Source organism: Colletotrichum chrysophilum (genome assembly GCF_026319265.1).
Source record: "Colletotrichum chrysophilum strain AFK26 chromosome Unknown scaffold_2, whole genome shotgun sequence".
NCBI lineage: Eukaryota > Fungi > Ascomycota > Sordariomycetes > Glomerellales > Glomerellaceae > Colletotrichum > Colletotrichum chrysophilum.
The window spans coordinates 640,055-664,005 of NW_026517289.1; the positions used below are offsets into that span (position 1 = coordinate 640,055).

General features: G+C 53.0%; 4 protein-coding genes across 4 annotated transcripts; 2 read left to right on the forward strand and 2 right to left on the reverse strand.

Moving 5' to 3' along the window:
* Nucleotides 1–6,585: 6,585 nt before the first annotated feature.
* Nucleotides 6,586–9,396, reverse strand: CHS3 (chitin synthase I; the record flags this gene model as incomplete). Its single annotated transcript, XM_053173517.1, has 3 exons — nt 6,586–7,303; nt 7,355–9,135; nt 9,181–9,396. 3 exons carry the CDS (start codon nt 9,394–9,396, stop codon nt 6,586–6,588), a joined length of 2,715 nt encoding a protein of 904 aa, XP_053042565.1.
* Nucleotides 9,397–13,910: 4,514 nt separating this feature from the next.
* On the forward strand, nt 13,911–14,964 carry COL26b_000551 (uncharacterized protein; the record flags this gene model as incomplete). The annotated part of the gene is made up of 2 exons (XM_053173518.1): nt 13,911–14,192; nt 14,218–14,964. 2 exons carry the CDS (start codon nt 13,911–13,913, stop codon nt 14,962–14,964), a joined length of 1,029 nt encoding a protein of 342 aa, XP_053042566.1.
* Nucleotides 14,965–17,922: 2,958 nt separating this feature from the next.
* COL26b_000552 (uncharacterized protein) lies at nt 17,923–18,461 on the reverse strand (the record flags this gene model as incomplete). The annotated part of the gene is made up of 2 exons (XM_053173519.1): nt 17,923–18,243; nt 18,315–18,461. 2 exons carry the CDS (start codon nt 18,459–18,461, stop codon nt 17,923–17,925), a joined length of 468 nt encoding a protein of 155 aa, XP_053042567.1.
* A 1,496-nt stretch (nt 18,462–19,957) lies between these two features.
* Nucleotides 19,958–23,245, forward strand: COL26b_000553 (uncharacterized protein; the record flags this gene model as incomplete). Its single annotated transcript, XM_053173520.1, has 1 exon — nt 19,958–23,245. The coding sequence occupies one exon, from the start codon at nt 19,958–19,960 to the stop codon at nt 23,243–23,245; it is 3,288 nt and encodes a 1,095-aa protein (XP_053042568.1).
* Between the last annotated feature and the right edge of the window lie 706 nt (nt 23,246–23,951).

Genomic DNA, 23,951 nt, shown 5'->3' on the forward strand with positions numbered 1-23,951 from the left:
GTCATTTTCTTATCCGGGCAGTGTTCCCTATGATCTAGAAATATAGAGAGAATAATAGTAGTTATAATAAGGATAACGACGAAAGACGACGACGACGATAACGATAACGATAAGAACGACGACGACGACGACGATGATAATAACGACGATAACGACGACGACGATACTAAAAATAATAGACGATGATAATAAAAATAATAGACGACGATAATAAAAATAGTAGACGACGATAATAAAAATAATAGACGACGATAATAGATATTAACGACGACGAAGGTGAGAATAGGAATTATAGTCGCTTTAGAAACAGGCCACGGATTATACACGTGTGTGTAGACACTGCCCGACTAGCAAAGCTCTAATTTAATTGCTCGGAAGCCCAAGCCGTTTGCTTTCCTTCACCTCCGGCTGAGTATCGATGGATGATACATCCATCAGAAATGGCAGCTTTGATGGCAGTGGCTATAAGTCAGTGTCCTCAAAGAACACGATGTTTTTAACTGTTCCAGTAATCCATCGATCAATGCACCAGACACGAAGGAATATTCGAACAAAACAAATTGTTCCGTATAGACACGTCACCTTATATATGTCGAGATCCCACTAAGCTTTGACGACAATGCGGCGAGATGCTCCTCAGGGGCGGTAGGGTTTTCAATGTCAGCTCCGCATCAGGTGTCGAGTATGATCAAGAGCTGCATTTGAAGAGCATGTACGGAAGATAAAGATGTGCTGCAAGACACATTCGCGATTCTCGATCATTTTGTTGATCCATCGTCAAGTCTCCGAAACCCAGAAGTGGGCGATCGACATGTCCATGTTGATGATTTCTCTGCTGCTCTGTCTTTCCCAGCTAGGGTTTCTCCATCTTTCATTCCTCTATATGTAGTATTTTCGGTGAATAACCTCGGATAAGATCAAAGCTTGAGAATCTGGTGTCAAAGGTCACGAGTCTCTGCAATCTAATGACATCACACACACGGGCTATCGTAAGGCTCTCCTTATGCTTAGGCATGCGCCAATGCCAACACCGTACCTTACAATGTTTCCAAAACACCGCTTTGAACGCGTTTCCAGATGTTTTTGTTTTTCATGTATTGATTCATCAGGCAATAGTTTACCCCCCAATCACGGCGACGGAAAGAATGAGAACCGGTTGAACCCAAGGTGATGAGGAGATGTCATTCTTAGAGACGTGGTTCAAATATTGAGGTTTCATCATGAATTATTCACCTCAGATTACCCTGCAAGGTTGGCTCAATGATGTCATTTGCTAGAGATGGGACTTTCGTGACTCGATCTACGTAAATATAGTTCTCAGGGGACGGTGTTTCCTGGATTGGTGCTGCTGAACTTCAACGTGAGGTTATTGTCTGTTGATGACGTGCCCGTCAGAACTTGTGTTCCGGTTACGTTCGATGCTCTATGAATCCTTTGAAAATACAAATCAGTAAACTCAGATATCGAAGAAAGAACTACAATGAGATTCTATGCCTGACTGGGCGTTATTGCACAAGCGCAACATGAAGCGAATCTATGCACGAGTTTGTCGGATGATTCTCATTCGAGCCGCGGAAACACATGACCGGTCTCTCGTTCTCAGTCCACCAGTTTTGTCCTCGAGTATCTCGGGTAAACAAAATTTCAAACGGCATAGTGCGTTAAACGGCAAATTTGGCTGTTAGTTGAATGCTATTGTCGTATCATTGAAGACGAACCCGGGTAGGAAGCCGACTCGCTTGCCAAGCGACAGCACTGAAGTTAACGAGGAAGATCATTGTGTTGCTCACAATCTTAGATTCAGAGGTACTTGTTCTTCTTTTAAGTCCATGCTGTTTATGACTGACACGTTGATAATAGCAATAAAAACGCACTCAACCACTGTCAGCCATTCCCTCAATTACCTTGACGGCCATGGACTATATATATGTTGAGGTTCCCTCAACCCTCAAACTTTCACGACAATGTGCCGCAGGGATGTCCTTCCGCCGATACATCGAGTGGGAACGCTTTGCGACATATGGTAATCTGAGGGTTGAGATATGTTCGGATCTTAGCGGCGACATCCAGCTGAATAAGCTGATTTTCATCAGCGTCGTGTAACGCTCTATGAATAGTACGACGGCAATACAGCAACGGAGAAGCCGCCAAGAGACAGCCATTTCGCGCCAATTGAGGCGACTTCTTCCAATAAGAGTATACAGAAGAAATGCCGTTCATTTCGTCTGCCCTTTACGTACTAAGCAGCGCATGTGTCTGACCATTCATGTAGGTCAACATAGCTTGATTTTACCTATTCTTATAACCCCCTCTTCCCCCTCCTCCTCACGACACCATCGATGATCCTACGCTGCATGCACTAATTTCTACAACGGAGCTGTTTCTAGTATTAAAGCATATTAGAAGTGACAAGTTGGTTGCTACAACAATGAGGAGGTAAAGGAGGAGGGGGAAGCGAAGCGAAATGGTTTCGAGAAAGGGGTTATTCTGGTTCATCTGTCAGGGGAACACAACCAGCTCATAGCCATGATATCGGCTCCTAACTCTTCAGCTATGATTCGCCCTCGGCAGGAATGTATTCCGAGTATACATGACGTAAATAGAGGAGTTGGTGGACGCCAGGCTGAAGGAATCGTCACTTCTACCGGGCGTGGGACGTGTGAGTACTAATTGACGTTTGCGATGTGAACGCCAATCATAGCACAATGAATTTGTATCCCCTAGGTAGATACTCGAACGTCATTTTCGTTGAGTGGACATCGCAAGGGATGCGATCCTGCGTAAATACTCTTCATCAGCGCGAATCATAGGCAGGTCTTGCGTATATATTGCCTCCTGGAGTCTGATTAACTGTCCTCAGATGCAATTTCGTGAGTCGGGTAGCCGGAGATCTTAGCCTAAGACAACTTCCATCTGGAGAAGCTTCCGAGGTTCTAAGGTATCTTCACAGCCCCGTATGACAAAGACAGGGCTGTTCAGCTCGTCTATCAAAGTATTCGTGGTGATACTCCTGTAGTGAAGCAAGCCAGAGAGCCAGAAGACAGAACTAGAATCCCGTTGGCATATGGAACATGTCTTTGTGTTATAGTATCAAGAAACAAGAAATGTTGCCGCCAACTTCCTTCGACCCCACATCCATGCTTTCAGATTGAAAGAGCAGGCAAATTGGTTGTCAAATCACTGGGCTAGGCTTGCTTGCGAGCTATTTATACCGGCGAAGACGAGACAACCGGAGAGTGCATTATCTTAAGTCACCCACTCTCATACACCGCAATTCCCCGGAAAATGTTGCTTTTAACCTTTTCAAGGGGCAGCGTGTTGTACAAAATAATCCAATAAAAGCGTTGGTAACATGGAGAGCCAACGAGAACCCAATTGCCTTGGTAACCCTGGTAACCACCAGCAGGAATGAACCGGGCTTTCTGGACCCTTGAAGACGGCACAAAGATCCAGCAGTCTTGTTTCCTGCCGAAGACTACTCGTAAAAGCTGAGATCTCTTCCGGCAGGTATTCCAAACAGATCCTCCCACGGCAGCGGAATAGGTGGATGCCAATCTAGGCATTGGCCGCCATTGAGTGACTGATCCCAGTGACCCTTTCGCTCGAGTCGCAGCACCCGACGCCGACATTCAAGCCTTCGGGGCATTCTGCAGAGTTCACCCGGAACTATGGAGAAAGTTGATGCGACTGTTTCGGGACGACTGTGTTCAGCGCGGAAGGCTCACCAATCCCCCAATCCAGAACTATCAAATGCGCCCTCGACCCTACCGATGCCTGAGAGTTACCACCTAGAGAATCCTAGGAATAATTCATAGGTCTATGAGACCGACAAAACAATACGACTCGCTCCTATCATATTGTTTTGACTACCCCCATTATCTCGGACCACGGGTTATGTATCCCCGCCTCGGCTTTGGGACAACCTCAGTAGCTCTTTCACTCTTCGAAACGACGGTATAAATATGGAGAGCACACGTGCATGATTATGGTACCGGCCAAACAGAGAACTAGCTGCCCTTACCTCAGTCTGTATCCATGGCCTGAGTATCAAACCCAAAGAGATTCCGAGTTGACTTGATCTTCCGAATTCGATATCCTACTTCGCCACAGTCATCTGTCGTCTCTGGCAGTTGATTCGACTGAAACAACTACAGACACCAGATGAGGGCACCAGGTCTTACTATCGTACTTGAGGGAGTATGGGCTGGATACCAGGTGGCAAGGGCCACCCAGTCGTAGCCAACAGTGAAGAGCACTCCAAACTAAGAGACAGGCAGCCCTATTGGTGAGATACAACTCCCCCATGAAGTGTAGCCGAATATATACGTCCAACGAAGTCAAAGCGCATCTGTCCGCTGCATCTACAAGCCTCATATCGCAACACCGTCAACCCAGCCGTCTATAAAAAGAATGACAGGGTTCATTGAAGTCAAACTTCAAGTCTTGCGAGTTCATACTCCTCATTGGTGCTGAAAAGAATCCCGAGTGAGATTTTGAACATCCCCAAGTCCCAGAATCGAAGACGAGGCGCAAGTAACCTGCTCAATCTTTCACCCTTCTCCATGTATGAACCACAAATACTTCTACGTCAAGAGAGAAGATTTCAGAGGTCCACATGGCCCATATCTGCCTGACCGAGCACACGACATGTCGCATGGATGTTTAATATACCGGCCAAGACAACTGGAATATCCGTCGTAAGTCCATCGCCTGGATTCTGCTTAGTTATTCGGTGGCAAGAGAAAATCGAATGGGAAACAGCTGAAGTTACCTCTTTATCCCATTAGAGGCGGAAAATGGCTCAGATGTACCCAAAAAAGTGACTTTTGGTCAACTGAATGAACAGTGTATTTTCCCGACGCTTCTAATACTGTAGGGACGACCCCTCTATAAATTAGTGGCTAGGTAGTGCTAAGCACTTATTTCCGGCGGACTGCCCGCTGGAGATAAGCTCGGGCCACATGTATCTTTTTTTGGCGGGGGTTATCGTGGCTTATCGATTGGCTAGGACGCGTTTTTCACAGTAAAAATACCGTATGAGCCATTTCCCGCCTCTAATGGCATACGCTGGTACTTGGCGATCTGAGCACGGGCCGAGAGGCACCACGATAGCATTCAGACTAGTCATCCGCAGAATCACCATGAATACAATGACAGCCCATGGCCTGTCTACTCAACCCAATGGATGCTGCCAAATGGCAAGTGCTCTCTAGATAAAGAAACACGTCAAACTCCCGAGCAATGAACACAAGTGTAGACAGTCCTCGCGACGGGCGCAGCTCTCATCTCTTCCTTTGACACCATACTTGCACAGCTATTCATCTCCAATACCCGAGAAGGTGATGAGGTCTGGCCTGAAGCAAGGCCCAAAATACCGCCAGGTTCTCATTCAGATTATAGACTTTTCCAGAGAACCGACCTTGGTACTGAGCCACCCCTTTATCGCCATGTCTCATATATCTTGACAAATCCTTCTTGTTTAAGCCACAACGGTGCCATTTATGTAGTTCCATTATCAGTCGCCAGATTCCAAGACAGCAGCTTGCCAACAAGCCCCCCCACCCCCAAGCTTTTCATTTATAAGTGGACTACTGAAGAGGAATCAAACCCATCTGCAGAAATTTTCTCTGACCGCCAACATCTCTTTCTTCCGAGCAGAACTCGGCCGGTCGAAGAGTGGCGACGTTGCGAGGAGTCGAGCTCTCGTCGCATACGCCATGGCAACGCCGCGGGACTTTAGCTCATCGACTGCGATCCATACATTGTAATGTAGAACGATACAATCTCATCCCTGTCTGTATACTCACTGAGAATTATTCCAAGACGACGGCGTCGAAGAAAAGCGACGCTATCGAGATAGCGAGCTCCATCGAGCTGTCGGAGCTCGTTACTCTACCCCAAGCTTACTGCTACCTTGGCACGCAAGAAGAACAATTGTGGACGTCCAGGGCTTGCAGACGTTGCTGTTTTTGTAGGAAGACGAGAGCGGCCGTCACCATGAGAATCACGTAACGAATCAGTAGGACCAGTATATCATCAAAAGCTTCTCTTTATTGTCTCATTTCATCATTTTAGAGTAGCCCATCTAAAGCCTCATTTTCGAACCCTGCTCTCCACCCCCCTCGTCCCGTTTGTGAACGCCAATCCGGGCGCTATCCCACTGGCCCATCCAGGGCAGACAGCTGGGACAGACGACGGAAAGGACATGCAAAAGAATAGAAAGAAACGCCATTTGGTTCCATGTTGATATCAGAGAAAAGACAAAATGCGTCAACAAAAAACGGGGAGTGAGGGAAGGGGATCCCAAGCAGCAGTGGAAGGGGAAAGGAAGAAACATCCAAATGCGTACAATCAAAACAGAGTACAAAGGTCATTAGAGTTACATCCCCTCCCGTGTCGTACTCCAAACATGATGAGAGTAGTGTAACTCTCAGAAGTCGTGTTCGCCGTCCACCTTGCCCTTTTTCATCCTCTGAAAAGAAGGGGCGGGTATAATGCTCACAAACTCAATGCCATCATAAAACATGCAAAATAAGGATGCGAAGATCGCTTCCGGAAAAAGGAATGCAGCCGCTCGCAGGGTGCTTAGACACCTCTGAACATGCGGACGACGAGGAACCACATGGCGCCGATGAACTTGAAGGCTGATAGGCCTGCGACAGACCACAAGACGACAGACATGTAGATGTTGGCGCGGCCGTTCTCGTCCGTCGTGCTGTTGGAGTCAGGGCTAATGCGCTCCAAGCCTGCAGCGCTGAGGACGACGGCAGCCAGACCAAAGTTGGAAATCATCCAGGCAAGCACGACAACGGAACGAACGCCACGGTAGTAGTCCATCTGAGCCTCAGCCTTTTGCGCTTCCGTAGGAGCCTTGACCTCCGCCACGTACTTGGTGCCGAAGACACCCAATTCACGCTCGTACTGGGCGTTGAGGTCGGCCTCATCGGGAAGGTCTGTCTTTCCGGAGCCATCCTTGGTGCTGACGGTCGGTAGCTTCTCGGCCTTGTCATCACCCTTGGTACCCCAGGAAATGTCGTGAGTGTTGCAGAAGGCGTAGACGTTGAGAATGTTCGTGTACGTAGGCGTCAGGAGCATATACTGGACGAACGACGTGAACATGTGCCAGGGGTCGAACATGAGGATCGAAGCGATGAACCAGATACCGTAGGTCGACATGACGGAGATGATGAGGGTGTAGAAGACAGGATTCGAGAAGAGTTCGTTGATGCTGAAGCCGGTGGAATCGTTGACATCCTTCAGAATGGCCTTGACGGCAATGAAGACGGCTGCAAAGAGCAAGTAGCTGTGCAAGGTTAGTTGAAGCTCATTAAATGACGTCACCGTAAATACTCACATCATAATAAATGCCCAGAAGTAAACCATCGTGATGTAGTAAGGCCCGGAACCCGATGGACGATTACCCATGGAAAGAACGAAACAAGTGATCAGAGAAATACCGTAGAGCCAAGTGAAGACGACGCCAAGAATCTCGCCTGTCCTACCAAGCAAGTCATCGTCGCCCAGACTCGTCGTAAGAATCTTGAAGACCAGGAAGAAGTTACCAATGGCAAACCAGGCGAAAATCATGTTGATCGTGTTGAAGACGAACTCGATGAAGAACATAATCTTGCGCAGGAAGGAGTGATCAGACCGGAAGAATTCGTAGAAGTGAGCAATAGCGTAGATGGCAGCGAAGAAAGAACCGTTCAACCAACGACGACGCTGGAGAACCAATTCCGTGACGGTGTCGGGAACATCAGTCTCGCCAGTAGCGGACTTGACGTACTGCAGAATCCAATGGCAGTTGCGTTTCGTCACGAGCTCGAAGCAGAGAATACGATCTTCGGCGAGGTACATGTTGGACGTGAAGATACCGGCGCCCGCACCCTCAAGCTTCTCACCAGCGAAGTACTTCTCCAGCGGACCCTGACCGTTCTTGTCGTTTTGGAGAGCGACGTATCGGTAGGCGGAGAAAGCACCAGGCAAGACGGAAATGAAGCCGAAAGCGGATTCGAGGGGCTTGTCGAGAATGTTGCTCATCTTGTACTCGAAGTTCTGGGTCGCAACAAGGGGGTTGAGAAGGTGTTTTCCGCCCGTACCCAACATAGCTTTGATCTCACCGCAAGCGCCGGCGCACATTGGCTCGAGGTCGAACGCCTTCCAGAGGTGGTAGATGGAGTTTCCACCTGGCTTGGTACCAGCGTCGATGAGCACGCAAATATTGGGGTCCAGGACACGGCCGAACGCTTGGAAGAACCATCTGTGTGAGTTGATCTTCTTCTGGTTCTTCTCCTTCAAGCAGAACAGCATCTGAACGGGCTGCTGCTTAGGAACCAAGGAGACAACGTCGTTCTTGATCGTCATGCCGACCTGGGTCGTGTATTCGTAAATGTGGGCGGTGACATCCTTGCTGTTGACCTGTTGCTTCGCGATACCCTCCTGGTACACACCCATACCGGCCAGCAGTGCTCTTGTTCGCGGGTTGATCTTGGCACGACCGTCGCTGACAACACAGACGACAATCTTCTTCCAGGCATCCTTGCCCCACGTCTTGCTCTCCTTCCGATTGCACATGTACTCAATGTTCTTAAACACACCAATCATTGTCCGCGCGAACAGAATCTCGTCTTCGTTGTACATGGTAACAACGATGAAAAGCTCAGTGTGTCTGGGCTTAGAGAATAGCTTCTGTCTGAGCGTGAAGTTGTCGTCGTAGAAGTAGTTAGGATCGCAAGTGGCGGCAGAGTAGCGCATGTGGGTGAACTCATCGCGCTCGCCGTGGGGAAGCTGGTTGAGAAGTCTTGGGGGCACGGGGCAGTCGAGAACCAAGTTTCCGCGGTACAGGAGGACCTGCTTGACCGTCTTCCACCTCTTGATGCCGCCGGCTGGCTGCGGAGTGGGAGCGTCTGAGTACGGGTCTTGAGGCGAGCTGTCTTGGTGAGCAAGCATCGGCCTGTGGTCATCATACTCGCTGTAGCCGGTGGGCTGGTCGTAGGGCATGTTCGGGTCTTGAGGAGAGGGTTGGTAGGGCTGGTTGTAGTAGGCATCGTGATGCGCCTCCGGGTTCACACCGTAGTCGCCCTGGTGGCTCCTTGAGTCGTAACCGCTCAAGTTATCGATTGAGTGCTTGAAGAGCTGTTAGCGCCGGCTCAATTGAGAAGCTTTGCCCATGAAACTCACTGCTGCGTTAAGTTGAAGGTTGTCACTTGGTGTGCCGAAGCGGCCAGGCGGGGGAAGGGGAGCATCGAGGTGTTGTTGCCTCGCGTAGGGGTCGTCCAGATGTTGCTGAGACGGCTGGTTGGCGGCGTATTGGCCGTTGAACGGGTTGTCCTCCAGCTGGTAGCCATGTTGAAGAGGCTGGCCTGGCGAAGGCGTGCGGTGGTAACGAGGGTCCATGCGATCGTTGTAGTAATCGTCGTCTATGGTAAGAGCAGGTTAGGTTTGGTTGTCTTGAAGTTGCAAAACCTGGGGCAGTCGATATTAAGAAAGCAAAAAGCGGAAACTTGTGAAGATGAATACAAGAAGCTTGCGCCACGCCAGTTGCGTACTCTAGAAGTACAGTGGATGCGCCGGACAGACTGGTACTTTGACAAGAAGAGGCAATGAGATCAGACCCAGTTGGTTCAAGAGTCCGAGGTAGAGGCAAGTGAAAGTACTATCCCCAGGGGCAAGTCTGGGTCTTTGTGGCTTTGGAGTGGTAGAAGTGGGATGAATGACGCCAAGGGACGATTCATAAGGGGACCAAGTTACTTGCCTAAACGATTATACGACATGGTTGCGATGGTATGGGGGGTCAATCAAAGGAACCAGTGTCTGATGTTTGTGACCAGGAGAGTCCGTGGGTGGGTATCGATATGGATCAGGTAGACAGTTCGTGTCCCCTCGGGGAGGGCGGGCAGGCGGGAGGTGTTTCTGGATGTTGGCTGTGCTGCGGGAGTGCCGTGCTGTGCAGAAGTTCAGGCGGCCAGTGAGAGGGCAAGGCGCAGGAGATGGGGACGAGGAAGAGACGACTGTCGCGCAAAGATGTCGATGTGGATGCAGGTGGAAGTGTGGATAGGTCGGTACCAAGAAGAAGCTGGAGGAGGATTGGAGGAGAGCAGGAGAGTGAGGTATGGTAAGGTGGTAGGATTGGCGTGTCGGGGAAATTCCCAAGGTATCTGTCGCGGAGCGCACAGTCGCAGGTCTGGCGCCGCAGTCTCGTCGGATCGGAAACCTGGGCGGCGGGCGGGCGGTTCGACTTCAGCTGAGAGAGCCCCTATTTTTCGACTCTGAATTTGTGAGTGAATGCCTTTTTTGGGTTTTTGGCTTGTGGTTGTTCCCCTCCTTCTGCTGTGCGTACAATACGAAGTGTGTGTCTGTCTTCGGGTGTCTGTGTGGGAGGCGGAGGGACTCAACTTACTGCTTCGACGATCCCAAGCTAGGTAATCAAACAAGGAGTCGACCTTGAGCAAGGAGCGGTTTGGCCGGGTCGGTGCTCAACTCAATGCGCCTGACGGGTTTCGGGGTGACGGGAAGGGGGCGAGGAGAGGGCAGAGAAGGGATGGGTTCGGTCGAAGGTTGGTGGAAGCAGACGCAGACGCAGACGCAGAGAGGGATCAGGGAGATTGAGGACGAGGACGACGCTGCGAGGTTGCCGGCTGGGTAGGGGCGGTTTTTTTGGTTTCAAGCTGATTGAGCCGTATGAGATTGTCTGCAGGCGAGTGGCCGGCGGGACTGCGACTAGGATGGGGCCATGGGGGGGACGAGGGATGGGACAGGGGTGCGATGGTTGTTGTGGGAGACGACTCTTTTTTTTTCTTCTAGGTATCTGTTAGATGCTCCGCAGACTCTCCAGGTACCACTTCCTTCAAACTGTCTTCAGCCAGCAGGTACTATTGGGGTAATCCATTGTTGCTATTGCTCCTTCCACCGCAGCAAGAGCCCGTCAGCCTTGGGCTGGAAATACCGCCTTGTTCCTTCCTTCCTGTCTCTCCTTCCCTTTCCTACCTTACTGGAAGTACTTTCCACCAAACTGGCAACCGCTGCTCGGTACAACAGCACCTGCCTCAGCCAGTCAGAAATTGGGGATGCGCCGTTGGGCTCTGCGCTACGCAGAATAAAGACGATTTGTCGTGTTTCAGGCCCGAGAGTGTGGCGCGGCGCCGATTTGGATGCTGACTGGTCCAAAGTACATCCTAAAGCAGGATACAGAGCACTCCGCAAGGCACAGGAGGTACAAAAGCATCCTGGTCACTATAAATCTTGATAATGCAAACAGAAGCCAATAAACGCTCATGATAAAATAAACTGCCGCGCATCACTTCTCGCTGCACATCCGAAAATTTACAAAAGCATGTCCATCAACATTGACTTCTGTCGGGGCCATGGCCGTCGAGGGGGCAGCAGGTGACGTCGCTGGGGGCCTCAATGGTGGGCATGTCAGGGTCCCCGAAAGACGGCGGATGCCAGTGCAGGGCAACGACGTGGACAGGGTGCACGACAACACCTCACTGCTCCCTTCCCCTCCCTCCAGGCTCCCACACACAACGGAGCCTGGAGGAGTGAGGGGCGCAATCGCAAGAGAAAATGGACGGGCCACGCTTCGGTCCCTGCCACTCGTCGGCATTGGCGACGACGTGGACGGGCAAGCAGCACATTGCATCTTCAACCCTCTTGTCTCAGTCTTCTGCCCTCTGTCTGGCCATCGCAGTCCGGCTAATGCCAACCGTCGGTCTGTGTTGTCCTGTCCTGCGCCCAAAAAAGAGAGGTCACAGGCCTGTCCGCCATGTCATCGGCGTCTGTCCACCAGCACGACCGTCCGCGCTGCCAGAACAAGCGTGACAAGCGACAGACAGCAGGGCATCACATCCTCGTGAAAATGACGAAATGCCCCCCCGTGTGTCCCGGCAGCCCGTCTGTATCGTCCGAAATCCAAAGATGCGACCTCATTACGGCATTACCTCACCTCAACACAGGTTGCACACCAGGAACAATAGAAGAAAAAAACTTGGAGTCCTCCCGTCGAATGATCGAATCAGTCAGCGGACGCGCAAGGTACCCGCGGGTCGATCGCAAGCAAGCAGATTCCAAGCAATCAACGAGTGCCGCAACAGCCGTTCGTTGCCTGCTCGATTGTTCGCGCGTTCCCGTGGTTGCATGGCTGCTGCTGGGATCCCGCTGTTTAGCTTGGGAGGGGCGACCACCAACTTTCCGAGCCATTGACAGGGTAACCGGCGTCTTCCAGTCGAGAGTGGACAGGGGGCAACAACAGAGAGAAGACGATGAGTGGTGAGATAGGTACTCTACCATAGTACACAGTACGTATCGCTGCGGGCTGCAGCTCTGCGGAGGCTTAACCTTTGCGTGTGTCCCCAAAAATAAAATTAAGAAAAGAGTGAGAGAGGCACCAAAGGTACTTCCAAAGCGATATGGCCACTCACAGCCCAGAGGGGTTGAACGCCACACTTGCTCCCCAGGTGACGACGCCTCCAAGCCTCCCCGCACACTGCACATCTTCGGCTGCATCCCCACAATTTCGAACCTGCTCAGCCTCTGTTCGCATTCAGGCCTCACCTCAACTCGTGTTTTGCTGTGTCCTGTCCGCGGACTTTGGAAACCTCACGTCAGTCTCCTCGGTCTTTGCAATGCAATGCGCGGAAGCACTTCACACCGAAAAGCGACCTTTGCCCTGAATGGCCACCACACCGGGACGCTTCCCCGCCGTTGGGGCTGAATCGGCCTCAGCTACCCCTCCAAAACCTGCTGCGGTCACCTCAACCACATGGATATCACTCCCGTTGTTTTCCCGTATGCCTGCCTCTTCGCCTCGCATCGCTCAATACGATTCGCCACGGCTAGGTCTTCGGTTCCTGAAAACAAGAAGCAAGAAGCACGTTTCCTCTGATCATCCATATGCTTGTTTTGCCATCGTCAATCCTCCTCCTCCTCCCGAGGCATGTGGCCTCCCAACCCAACACCAAACGACGTCAACTCTGCCGACCCTTGCTGCGCGTATGATCGTCACATGATGAAGGCGTGCCAAGGGCGGTGCCGCAAGCGAGGGGTGGCGGCGGCGGCCTGCCCGGAGTGAACCTGACTTCCCGCGTCAATGACAATAATCCGATGTCTGTCGACAATGCTTTGCGTTGCCCAAACTCAAAATAGTCTGAACTTTTTTTCTTTTTTTTTCATCAGCACAACGGTAGGGGGCACAACTGAGAAAAATTCTAGACTGGCCTGCGGCGGGCATCCGTCTTGTCCGCCGTCCCCCGTAAACCTTCTGCCGGTGCCAGGTCGGCCTTGGGTCTCTGCTCTCCCACAGCTGCGAACTGCATCGTTCCCGGCCTCAGCTTCTTTTGAGTTTATGCGGGCCAGCCCGAGGCAAGAAGTGCTCGTGGTATTTCGGCAGTGAAGAAAAGTATCGTGACGATGTGCGGTTTAACGCGCCAAGGGCGTCGTTTTCAGCCGCCGATGCAGCCGAGTTCTTTTTTCATCCGGTGATGCGGGAAGTCTTGCATTCCCGACGGGGCTGAGCTTCCCAGAGGTAAAAGATATGAATAGAGAGGCGATCAACGGTAGCTTGTGTCACTTAGATAGGAGCTATGCCCCACTGAGTCATGTTTCGGACGTCGTCAACTACATGCAACCCTGGCTGCTGATGAAGTCATTGAAGTCATTTACAAAACTCATGATAGAATGGATGCCTTCTGTTGTAAAGTCATGGCGAAGGAATATCACAACAGCGGTTTTAGGATGACAGGTTTGGCTCGACCTTGATGGCGGGTCAGACCGCAAATTCTGTTCGGAGATGGGTGGAAACATGTAGTTAAACACTGGCTTGACACTCACAATTTCTATATACTACTTTTTCAAAGTTGCTGAGATCGTGATACTGCCCAGGAGAAGACTTGCCTACAGATTATCAACACAAAATGGACGTCTCAACAACAGCCCTAGGGATCAAGACCCGCATCCTCATCATATCAGACACCCACGGCGCAAGCTCCCTCCCGGGCTCCCAGCCCCTTCCCCCCGTCGACGTAGCAATCCACTGCGGTGACCTCACCGAAGAATCCAAGCTGATCGAGTTCCAAAACACCATAACCCTCATGAAGAGCATCAACGCCCCCCTCAAGGTCATGATAGCAGGGAACCACGACTGGACGCTCGACACCCCCATCTTCAAGTCCAAAATCGCAGAGATCCCCCCGCCCGTCGACATGGCCCTCGTCCACGCAGGATACGGCACCTTCAACCAAAGCCCGCGACCTCCTCCTCTCCTCCTCCGCCACCGACATCACCTTCCTCCAGCACCAAGGCACGCACCGCCTCGCCCTGCCCAACGGCGCCCACCTCACCCTCTACGCCAGCCCCTTCACACCGTCCACCGAGGACTGGGCGTTCCAATACGACCCGCGCGAGGAGGCGTCCCGCCAATGGGATGTCGGCGACGACGTGGACGTCGTCGTCACCCACGGCCCACCGCACGGCGTGCTGGACCGCACCGCCGGCGGGGAGCGGATCGGCAGCGCCGGGCTCTTCGCGGCGGTACGACGGGCCAAGCCGCGCTTACACTGCTTCGGGCACGTCCATCGGGGCTGGGGAGCGAAGCTCGTGCGCTGGCGGCGCAGCGAGGGGGCCGCGTTGGCTGATGGCTTGGCGGCGGGCGAGGGCGAGGGCGAGGGACCTGCTGCTGCGGTATCCCATTTTGCGGATATCGATCATGAGAAGAGCGTTGCCGTGGAAAGCCTGGCGGGCTTGACGCCGGGCAGGTTTGACGGGGCGGATGTCATTGCTGAGAAGAGGCGGAAGATGGATGAGGGGCTGCGGAGGGGGTACTTTACCACATCGCACTGCGCCGACGACGAGCGCCCGTTGGTCCCCGGGGAAGATACACTGTTTGTGAATGCTGCTATCAAGGGAGATGGCGAGCATCCGCAGCACTTGCTGTGGATCGTCGACATTGAGCTTCCCAAGGCTTCATGAGAGGAGGTCTCCCAAATGTGGCGCAAACAATACAACGGCACAATGCTTAGTACACGGTGCACCGGGGAAGGAAGGAAACAAAGACAAGCTAAGCTTGCTGTGGTAGTCGCCGGCAGGGGTGGCATGGATACCACTGCATGTCAAGAGTGTTTTTGACGAGCTCGCAAATCGGAAGACAGAGCAACACTGTGAAGGCGTTTGAAATTGGCGAGATTGAGAAGGAGGTTTCGCGGCCGCTGGGGAGGAGGCCCACTGCAATCACGCGGGAGAAACGGGGGAAAACGGCCTAGCGGTAATTTTTTGCGACGATATCACGATCATCAAACATGACACACGGCTTTAAAATTGAGTGAGGAGAAAATTGTGGTGCAATTTACGAGTCGAGAGAAGAAAGGATTGCGCTTGTGAACAGTTTGAATGCGAGTAAGTCGGCCTTACATCCCTAACGCGGGTTTGTCGCCCCGTTGGACGACAGGCAGTGTTTGATGATGATGTCTCCCGAGACTTCCCAACACAATAGGCAGCCCGCTGTCAAACATCCATTCTCATTTCTTTCATCAAACAAATGAGAGGGTGGATTGCAATGCGCAAGGGCCACACAGGGCCTGCTAGGGGTCCCGCTCTTCTACCTTATCTGCCCTAAGACATCTTGAGATCGATACCTTTGCATGATCTCCGTCTAGGGTCGCGCTGTTGTCCCACTCTACTGTAATTGCGCTTGCAGGGCACAAAGTGCTAGAATAATGCTTCATAACACTGATGCATCGGTTGATTGTGTCACAGACTTCCGTTAGAGACCCGCGCTTCGGAGCATTTCTCCGGAATATGGGGCCGGTGCCGGTTCGGGATGGTCAGTCTCGTCGCCGACGAGTCTGGGGTAGGTTGGCACGGAAGGGATAGGATGCCTCTGAAATGGAAAGAACCACGGCGTTTACTTACAGTGAAAATTTGCTCCATAAGGCAGGGACGGCATCTGCAGCAAGTACTGTGAGAATGCCAGGAAAGAGCTGAGCGTCTTCTCTGTCTTCTGTGAATCAAGGCTACTTTCAGAAGGCAATGGAGTGCTGCATCGTGCCATATATGAACGAAGTCGTCTTCATCTCCGCCGCATGTTGTGTCCATTGTCACCCATATCATCCATCTATTATGAGCCATCATCATCCTCCACCATCGATTATGATACAAAATACCCCCGAATCCTCCCCGCGAAAGCATTCATCGTGAGCCGCGACAAAGGGAAAGCAGTATTGCGTGATGATGACCTGCTCGGTAATCGAAGCTTTGAATACGAAGGCTCCGAGAAAAACGACACACCTCAAAGTTCCGGCTCGACGACCGTCGTGCCAGACGTTACACCCACGTCCCCGACAGGCGAATCTCAGCAACTCGTCACCTCAGCATCATCCAGATCTAGCGGCAGTTGAAGTTCAACTCAGCTCCTAATACTTGGTGAAAACTTTGGCTTGTGGACGACCTGATCCGACCTGCCATAGCTTGAGGCTCAACACAGTTCTCGAGAAATAGTTACCGAGTTAATTTCTGAGAATAGGGACGAAGGGATGACAGTAAGAACGGGTAACCTATCGTGGGCATTAGAGACGGTGAAGTGCCTCCCCCGAAAGCTATGATCATGCCGGAACGAAGACGTAAAGTAGGGGCAAATTCTATGGTTCTTTACACTATCGATCTTGTCACTACGCATGGATGTAGGCGCTAGACAGTGTTTCACCGTTTTCACCATTCTGTGTATCTCCTATATTCGGACGCATGTTTCTGGGGTCCAGCCGAGAATGGTTGTTTGCTCTTGTGTCATCTGTAACTCGTTGGCTTGATGCTACCGCTTTATCGAGAGCTGTTCAGGCATACCAAACAATTCAGACATCACCTGGGTGGTGTGCTGATACGTACGAGCTGCTGACACTGGCGGGGACTACCCTGCAATGAAGAGCAGTCTCGGCCTCATTTCCGTTCCCAAGAGTTCTTGCAACTTTTGGACTGCCTCTGCCTTCATGTGTTCACGCAGCCTTGCCTTGACAGTCTCCCGCTGCTCTAAAAGTTGCCGTGTGGATTCGTCATCGACAGGACCAGTGGCCGGGGCCGCGGGAGAGCCTGGTTTCGGAGGAGAGCTTGCAGGTACCGCAGGGATATTCGACTTGGAACTTTGAGCATTGCCTCGCAACGTGGTACTGTTGTCTCTTCGAAGTCACTTTTGCCAGTTGCTTCGATTCCTTCTCATCGACCTTGTCAACATGGACGTTCTCCGTGGTGGCAGTACCCGCGGCCTCGTCGTCCTCGCCATCCTTGCTTCCCTCTGGCTACAGGGCAGATGTCTCTTGTTCGTCAAGCAACTGCGTGAGAGAGACTCAAATCTGCGGTCCGTTTGTTCTTAGACTTTCCCTTGTTTCTGTCGGACCTATCGTTGCTCTTGTTCCTATCGGTGATCACCAGCGTCGTCGTCCTCTCCCGTCGTCCCCTATCGTCGCTGTCGTCCACCATCGTCGCCATCATTCATCACCAGTTCCGGACCTCATGGGACACAGGGGATGCCCAGTATCGTTCCTCTCGGCACACACCAGGACGTGGATCACGATGACCCGCAAAGGCGACTACTACGCTCCCCGCCGTCTAAATAGATGCGGCTGGTCTCTGTGTGTGTGGTTCCATGCTGATGACATGTATCAGGTGCGATTCGCAAGCAAATCTTGAGCGAGTCACGGCAACACGGAGAGAAGTCAACTGCGCAGTATCGATTTGATTCAACAACCACCATCCCAGATGGCCGTGGCGCGGCATCCCATTGTGACCACTCCTAATAGTACTGCCTGTTTGTCATGACCAGGAGTAATTAAGCAACGAAAATGCAAGTGACATGTGAAAAAAGTGCAGCTTTTCCCCCCATCCCCTTCCTGACAGCGCCTTTCTTTTTGAAAATGATTCCCACGACGTGGCCCGACTACCTTAGTCCGACTCCTCATCACTGGTAGCCTCTATGTTGGCCTTGCTAGACTTGGACTTCTTCTCCTTGGACACGGCCTTGGAAGAATCCTCGGCGTCCGGGGCGGCGCCGTCCTCGGCAGCACCGCCGACATCGTGGCCCATGGCGCGCAGCTTCGCGTTGATGGCGGGGACGGCCTTGAGGAGGGCCTCGTACTGCGGGATCGACAGGGAGATACCCTTCTTTCCGGGCAGCATGTTGCCGTCCTTTTCGTAGAACTCGCGGATGTTGATGAGAGTTGCCTTGTTGAATTGGGAGACACCCACGCGGCGCTTGCCGGAGAGCTTTAAGAGGGGTGTGTTAGTGGTGGTGGTTTGGTCTCAACATGTCATTTCCCCAGTAGGCGAACACTTACATCCCAGTACGGGTCTCCGTTGTTGTCTTTGCCGCTGCCGAGGTCTTCGGACTTGGAGGTCTTGGTCTTCTTGACGGGCTTGTCGTCGTCAGAGTCGCTGGGCGCGTCGCGCTTTGCGCTGCGTTTGGAACCCTTGGTGAAAGGCATGGCTGAGTCGCATATGACGGTTTGGGGTAATGGAATGAGTGTGCGTCTTGGTTTTGAGGGCAGGCTGATTGGCGCGAAAATCGCAAAGGAGAGTGGATTGCGACAACACCGAAGAATTGGATGAGATTGACGCTGTGAATGAGACGGCAGTCACGACAGACGCGTTGCTAAAGTGGTTCCGGCGCGACTTCCGCGCATGACGTCGGGCCCCCCACGCACGCCAGCACGTGAGCGGCTTGTCTTATCTGAGATATCGATACCCGGACATTAGGCAGGTATCCACTTGCTTGGCTTCCGGGATCGAGGCCGAAGAAATGTCACAACGAGCCAGCCCGGCGCCGCTGTGCGACCTTGATTTTGATGTGGCTCCTTGGAAAGACGCGATGGGACTGTGGAAGACCGGGATGGATGCACCAACATCACATGGGAAATGATTCAATGTGACCCTACGCGCGCAGCTGCATGCATACCTAGCATTTCAGTGATACCAATGAGAAAAAAAGTAATCGAGAAAATTTTGAAATTATTGTCCATCTCATTGTGTTGTTGGAGCTGCAGACTGGCTGCAAGGGACGCCCGTCTAATCGTCTCACGTCCAGCGCCCACGAGACGGCCCCTGACCCAGAGTCGTCTTGAGATTTGTTTCAACCCCAAATTCCGTGGTGCAACTGCGCCGCCTTCTGTTCCCCAGTATTCTCTCCTATTTTCTGTAGTGCTTTCCGGGGAAGAATGGGCTACACAGCATGCTTTTTGCCTGTGCTCGGATAGCCGGTAGCATCCCCTTTCTTGCTTGCCCCATCCCTTGACTGATCATAGCCGGATTCAATCTAGAGGTGGAATCAGAGTGGAAAGACCAGCAAGACACCGCCCAGCGGAAGAAACCCACGATTCCCAACGTACGGGGATTTTTTCTTGCCGGGAGCCGCAGGGGGTGCTGGCACGTCACTAAAATTAGGAGCTTCTGGACCTCCCTCCAGACTGATGGACAGTGGACACACGAGCCAATGTGCCTGTTCTGGTTGGTGCTAATCTGCCCCCAACTCCACTGGCGCAGCTGGCCCTCGTTGACGACGGCAGACTCGACGTCAACACATTTCCCCAATCCCATTTTCGCGCTTAGGCCCCCCCTAAAACGAGATCTGATTCTTGTGGAAGCAACCGTCCACGCCTCGCTTTCCCTCTCGAAACACTGCCACGAAACCCGTACCTACCTGTGCTTGCACTGGTGGCTGACTTGCAGAAAAAAGAACACGGCCAACCTGTCCTTTTTTGAGCTTGCACTTACAGCTCTTTCGTCCGTACCATCGAATCGAACCACTGCAAGCTTGTCAATTTGTTTTTATTTTTTTCCTTATACCGCCAAGCAGCTCACCACCACCACTCCCGCCTGGCTGCTCGACTCGTTCAATGCACGCTTTGCCCTTTGACTCCAGCATCAGGGATGTGAGAGGATAGGGCCTTAGACGAATTCAATAGATCGACGAACTAAGCAAAACATGGACTCGACACCCGCCGCCGAAGTGCATCCACCCGGCGGAGCTCCCGTTGCTGAGAAGGGACAGTCCGCTCCCGAGACAACCTCACCGACCCTCCCTGTGATCGAGAAGCCCGCGATGCAAGAACCCACCGCCGAAGAGAAGCCCACGATCCCCGCCGAGCCATCTGCAACGAGTGCGCCGGTACCGAGCGCAGCGAACCCGCCCAAGCCGGAGGACGACGACGATGCGGTGACTAAGGTGCTCCGGTTCCTGTCGACTGCGACACCAGAAACACTTGGCGCCATTGCGGTTGGGCTTGCGGCTTCCACCTACTTTGTCCTCGGCAGGGCTGGACTCGTGCTCATTGGCGCATTCGGCGGCGTCGTCACATTCATTGCATACGAGGCGCGCCATCCAGAAGTCTCCCGGGCTGTCCGGGGTGAGAAGGGCCTCGATGTCTTGGAACGACTGTCCATCACGAGGGTCGCTGTGCCGCCCAGTGACGATGCGGAAGAGGAAGAGAAACAGATCCAAGGCTTCGACGACTTCCAGCCTGAGACGCGCGAGGCATTGACCGGTCTGGTGGACGCCGTCATTCGCGACTACGTCAAGTGGTGGTACTCGCCCATCCTGCCATCCGATCGCTCGTTCCCGCTGTCCTGCCGGAAGCTCCTCAACTCCTTCCTTCTCCGCGTTTCAAACCAGCTATACCGCAAGCGACCCGCCGACTCGTTCCTCGATTTCATGACGAACGCTTCGTCCATGTTCATTGTGTTCCTGTCCGAGCTGTCCTCCGCCTTTACCGAACAACACAACGCTCCCGGCGCATCCGCTGCGGACGTTGTCTCCAAGTACCTCGAAGAGAACCCAAACTCCAACCTGGCCAACCTCATGAACCACCCGCAGCAAGCCGCCAAGTTCCGCAATGTGGCAGACGACTTGCTCGGGTACCTTGATCGCTCAGCCTACAACTGCGACCCTGCGCGGGTGTTCCTGCGAGAAATTCTGGCCGGCGTGATACTGGAGATGACTCTGCAGTCGTGCTCAAAGCCGGAGTGGATCAACGGCTGGATCGTCTACCTGCTAGAGGCCGGCGAGCCCGACTTCAGCCAGGCCATTGATGTAGGCATGAAGACGGGGCCTGATGCCGCCGCAGACGCCGCAACGGCTGCAGCCAACAACGCCTTTGTTGACATTGACGGAAACCTCGGCAACATTGCACTGACCAAGGGAAACCGGAGCTCCCTGGATATGGAACGCGCGCGCCAGAAGGGGTCTACGGCGCATAAGAAGCAACTAAGCAAGGCCGATGAAGAGATGGAAGAAGCCATGGAGGAAATGAAGCGCATGAACGCCCTGATCGCGGAGGAGGAGTCCAAAAGAAAGTCCCGCCAGAGCATCGGAGCAGACCCGTCAGTGCAAATCCCCGAGGGCAAGATTGTTTCCTCACCAGGGGAACTGTCTCCTAGATCACAGTCTTCGGCAGAGAAGCCTTCAACACACACATCTAACGCTTCCCACGGATCAGCCAAGGACGGTAGCCTGCACTCGCCCATCACGCCAAAGTCGAGTGTGGAGGAGCCAAGCAGGAACCCGTCGCCGAAACACGCCGCCAATGGAAGTGTATCATCTCAGTTCACCAGCTTCGACCAGATCGTGCCTCCCGGGAGGGAGGATCCGGATTCATCTGATGAAGGCCCTCGCAAGCCTTCCTTGACGCTGCACAATGCCACCGTCATCCTCCATGACGACACCGACAATGAAAAAGCTCGGATCCGAACGAAGCCTACTTGGGACTATCTCGTCCAGATCGAGCCATCATCGCACCACTATTCTGGCTGGATGATTGTCAGGCGCTACTCTGATTTCGAGACTTTGCACGAGATCTTGAGGCGGATCGCCACAATTTCTGGCGCGACGGCTTTCACGGAGCAGCATGCGGAGCTTCCCAACTGGAAGTCCCATACCAGAGCATCCCTGCGTGGCGAGTTGGAGCGATATGTGAAGGATGCTTGTTGGTACCAGTCACTCGCCGAGAGCGAAGGAATGAAGCGCTTCCTGGAGAAGGACAATGGCCTCGGCCATGGGCACAGCAACTCCAAGTCAGGTCTGGCATGGGACACTGTCGGCAAGAACATGCTGGATGTTCTGACGATGGGCCCCAAGGGTGTTGCTGAGGGAGGAAAGGCTGTTTTTGGTGGTGTGACGGGTGTGTTCAGCAACATCGGATTAGGCGCAAGAAAGAACACGGCTTCGTCATTGTCGGAGATTCAGACGAGCCAGATCCAGACGAACAACCGTTGGTCGACCGGCACTCCACCCAGGATGGACAGCACCACCAGCCTGAACGCAGCTCTCACTTCGCCCATAGGCAATGGACCTCGGAAGCCTCGGGACAGTCTGGACAGTCAAAGATCGTCGATTGTCTCAACTCAGCCCGGCAAGGTCGCCCCTATGGAAAGGAGACCCAGCTTCGACCCTCGAGGTGATTCAGAGGCGGACAGCTTGAAGCCTCGATCTGACCGATGGGAGCGGAACACGCCGAGCGCCACGGGTAGTCGCGAACATAGTAGAGCTTCTAGCCTAGCGCCGCTGCAATCTCCTCCTCTGCGATCGCCGTCGTCGACGAGTCTAGATGTTATGCACATCCAGCATCTCCCACCACCCCCTGACGAGATGCCAGAGGACTGGGAGTCGCCCACTCACGGTGACATGCAGTCGAGGATGAACGAGGCAAGCCAGCCGCGCAACAGCACCGGTGCTGCCTCGCCAGGAACCAAGAAGGAGCCAAAACCTGCGCGACAGCATTCTCCGCTGTCAGAGCAGGAAACAAACGTAGCAGTAGAGCTGGTCTTCGCCATTATCAATGAGATGTACACGCTCTCATCGGCCTGGAACATTCGCCGAACACTGCTGGCCGCCGCCAAGTCCTTCCTCCTCCGCCCTGGCAACCCTTCCCTGATTTCCATCCAGCAGATGATGCAGGAGTCGGTCATTGACGCCAACACAAGCGACGCGGGGCTGGCCTACCACCTGCGCACACTGCGGGAGAACACGATGCCGACAGACGAAGAACGAGCGGCTTGGCCCGCCGAGATGACGGACGAAGAGAAGGAGAAGCTGCGCATCAAGGCACGCAACCTACTGATTAGACGGGGTGTTCCGGCTGCTTTGTCGGGCGTCATGGGACAGGCTGCCACGACGGACGCGCTCGGGCGCATCTTCGACAGCCTCCAGGTCGAGGAAGTCGCGCGCGGGTTTATCTTCGGCATGATGCTTCAGGCTGTCAGGGTCGTTACCCATTAATTTATTGCCGTCGCGGTGGCGGTGTGTTGCGCCGGGCGCGGGAGGATAGGAAGCATTTGAAATGTACCAACAACAAAACAGCACGGAAGCGAGCAGCGACTCAGACGGCACGTGTAAGATTAGACGACCATTCAAAGAAATATGATGGGAAACGAAACCGGATGCTGGGCAAACCTGGCAGGATTGGGGACGAGAACAAGACTACATATATACATATACTTAATAATTGACAGACATATCACAAGGACATGAACTGCTGTGGTTGATTTGCGATGGAACATGGCGACACTATTGAAGCTCGACTGCCTATTTTACATACAGATCCAGCCAGCCACTGTGCTGCTTCGCACCACGATGAAGATTTCCCTCCCTGCTGCACCAACACAGTTGTGCGTTCAGACGAACCAACTCTCAAGATCGAATGACATTCCGTCCCTCACCTAGTGGAGCTCCACGACTTTTAAGGTCTTGGGTTGCCTTAATAACGCCGTTATTAGTGGATGAAGACAGGACCCTCCTCATGGAAACGATGGCGTAGGGCGGGGTAGTTCGCGCTAGAGGTGGGGTGCGGAGCTCAATGAGGGAGCTATTGGTTCTTATCTTATCACTCCCTCAAACGCCCTCCTGCTCGCCGTCTCGGCCGATGATACCATCATTTGTCATCGAACAGCTCCTCTCTTGTTCATTACCGTCTTCTCGGTTTTGA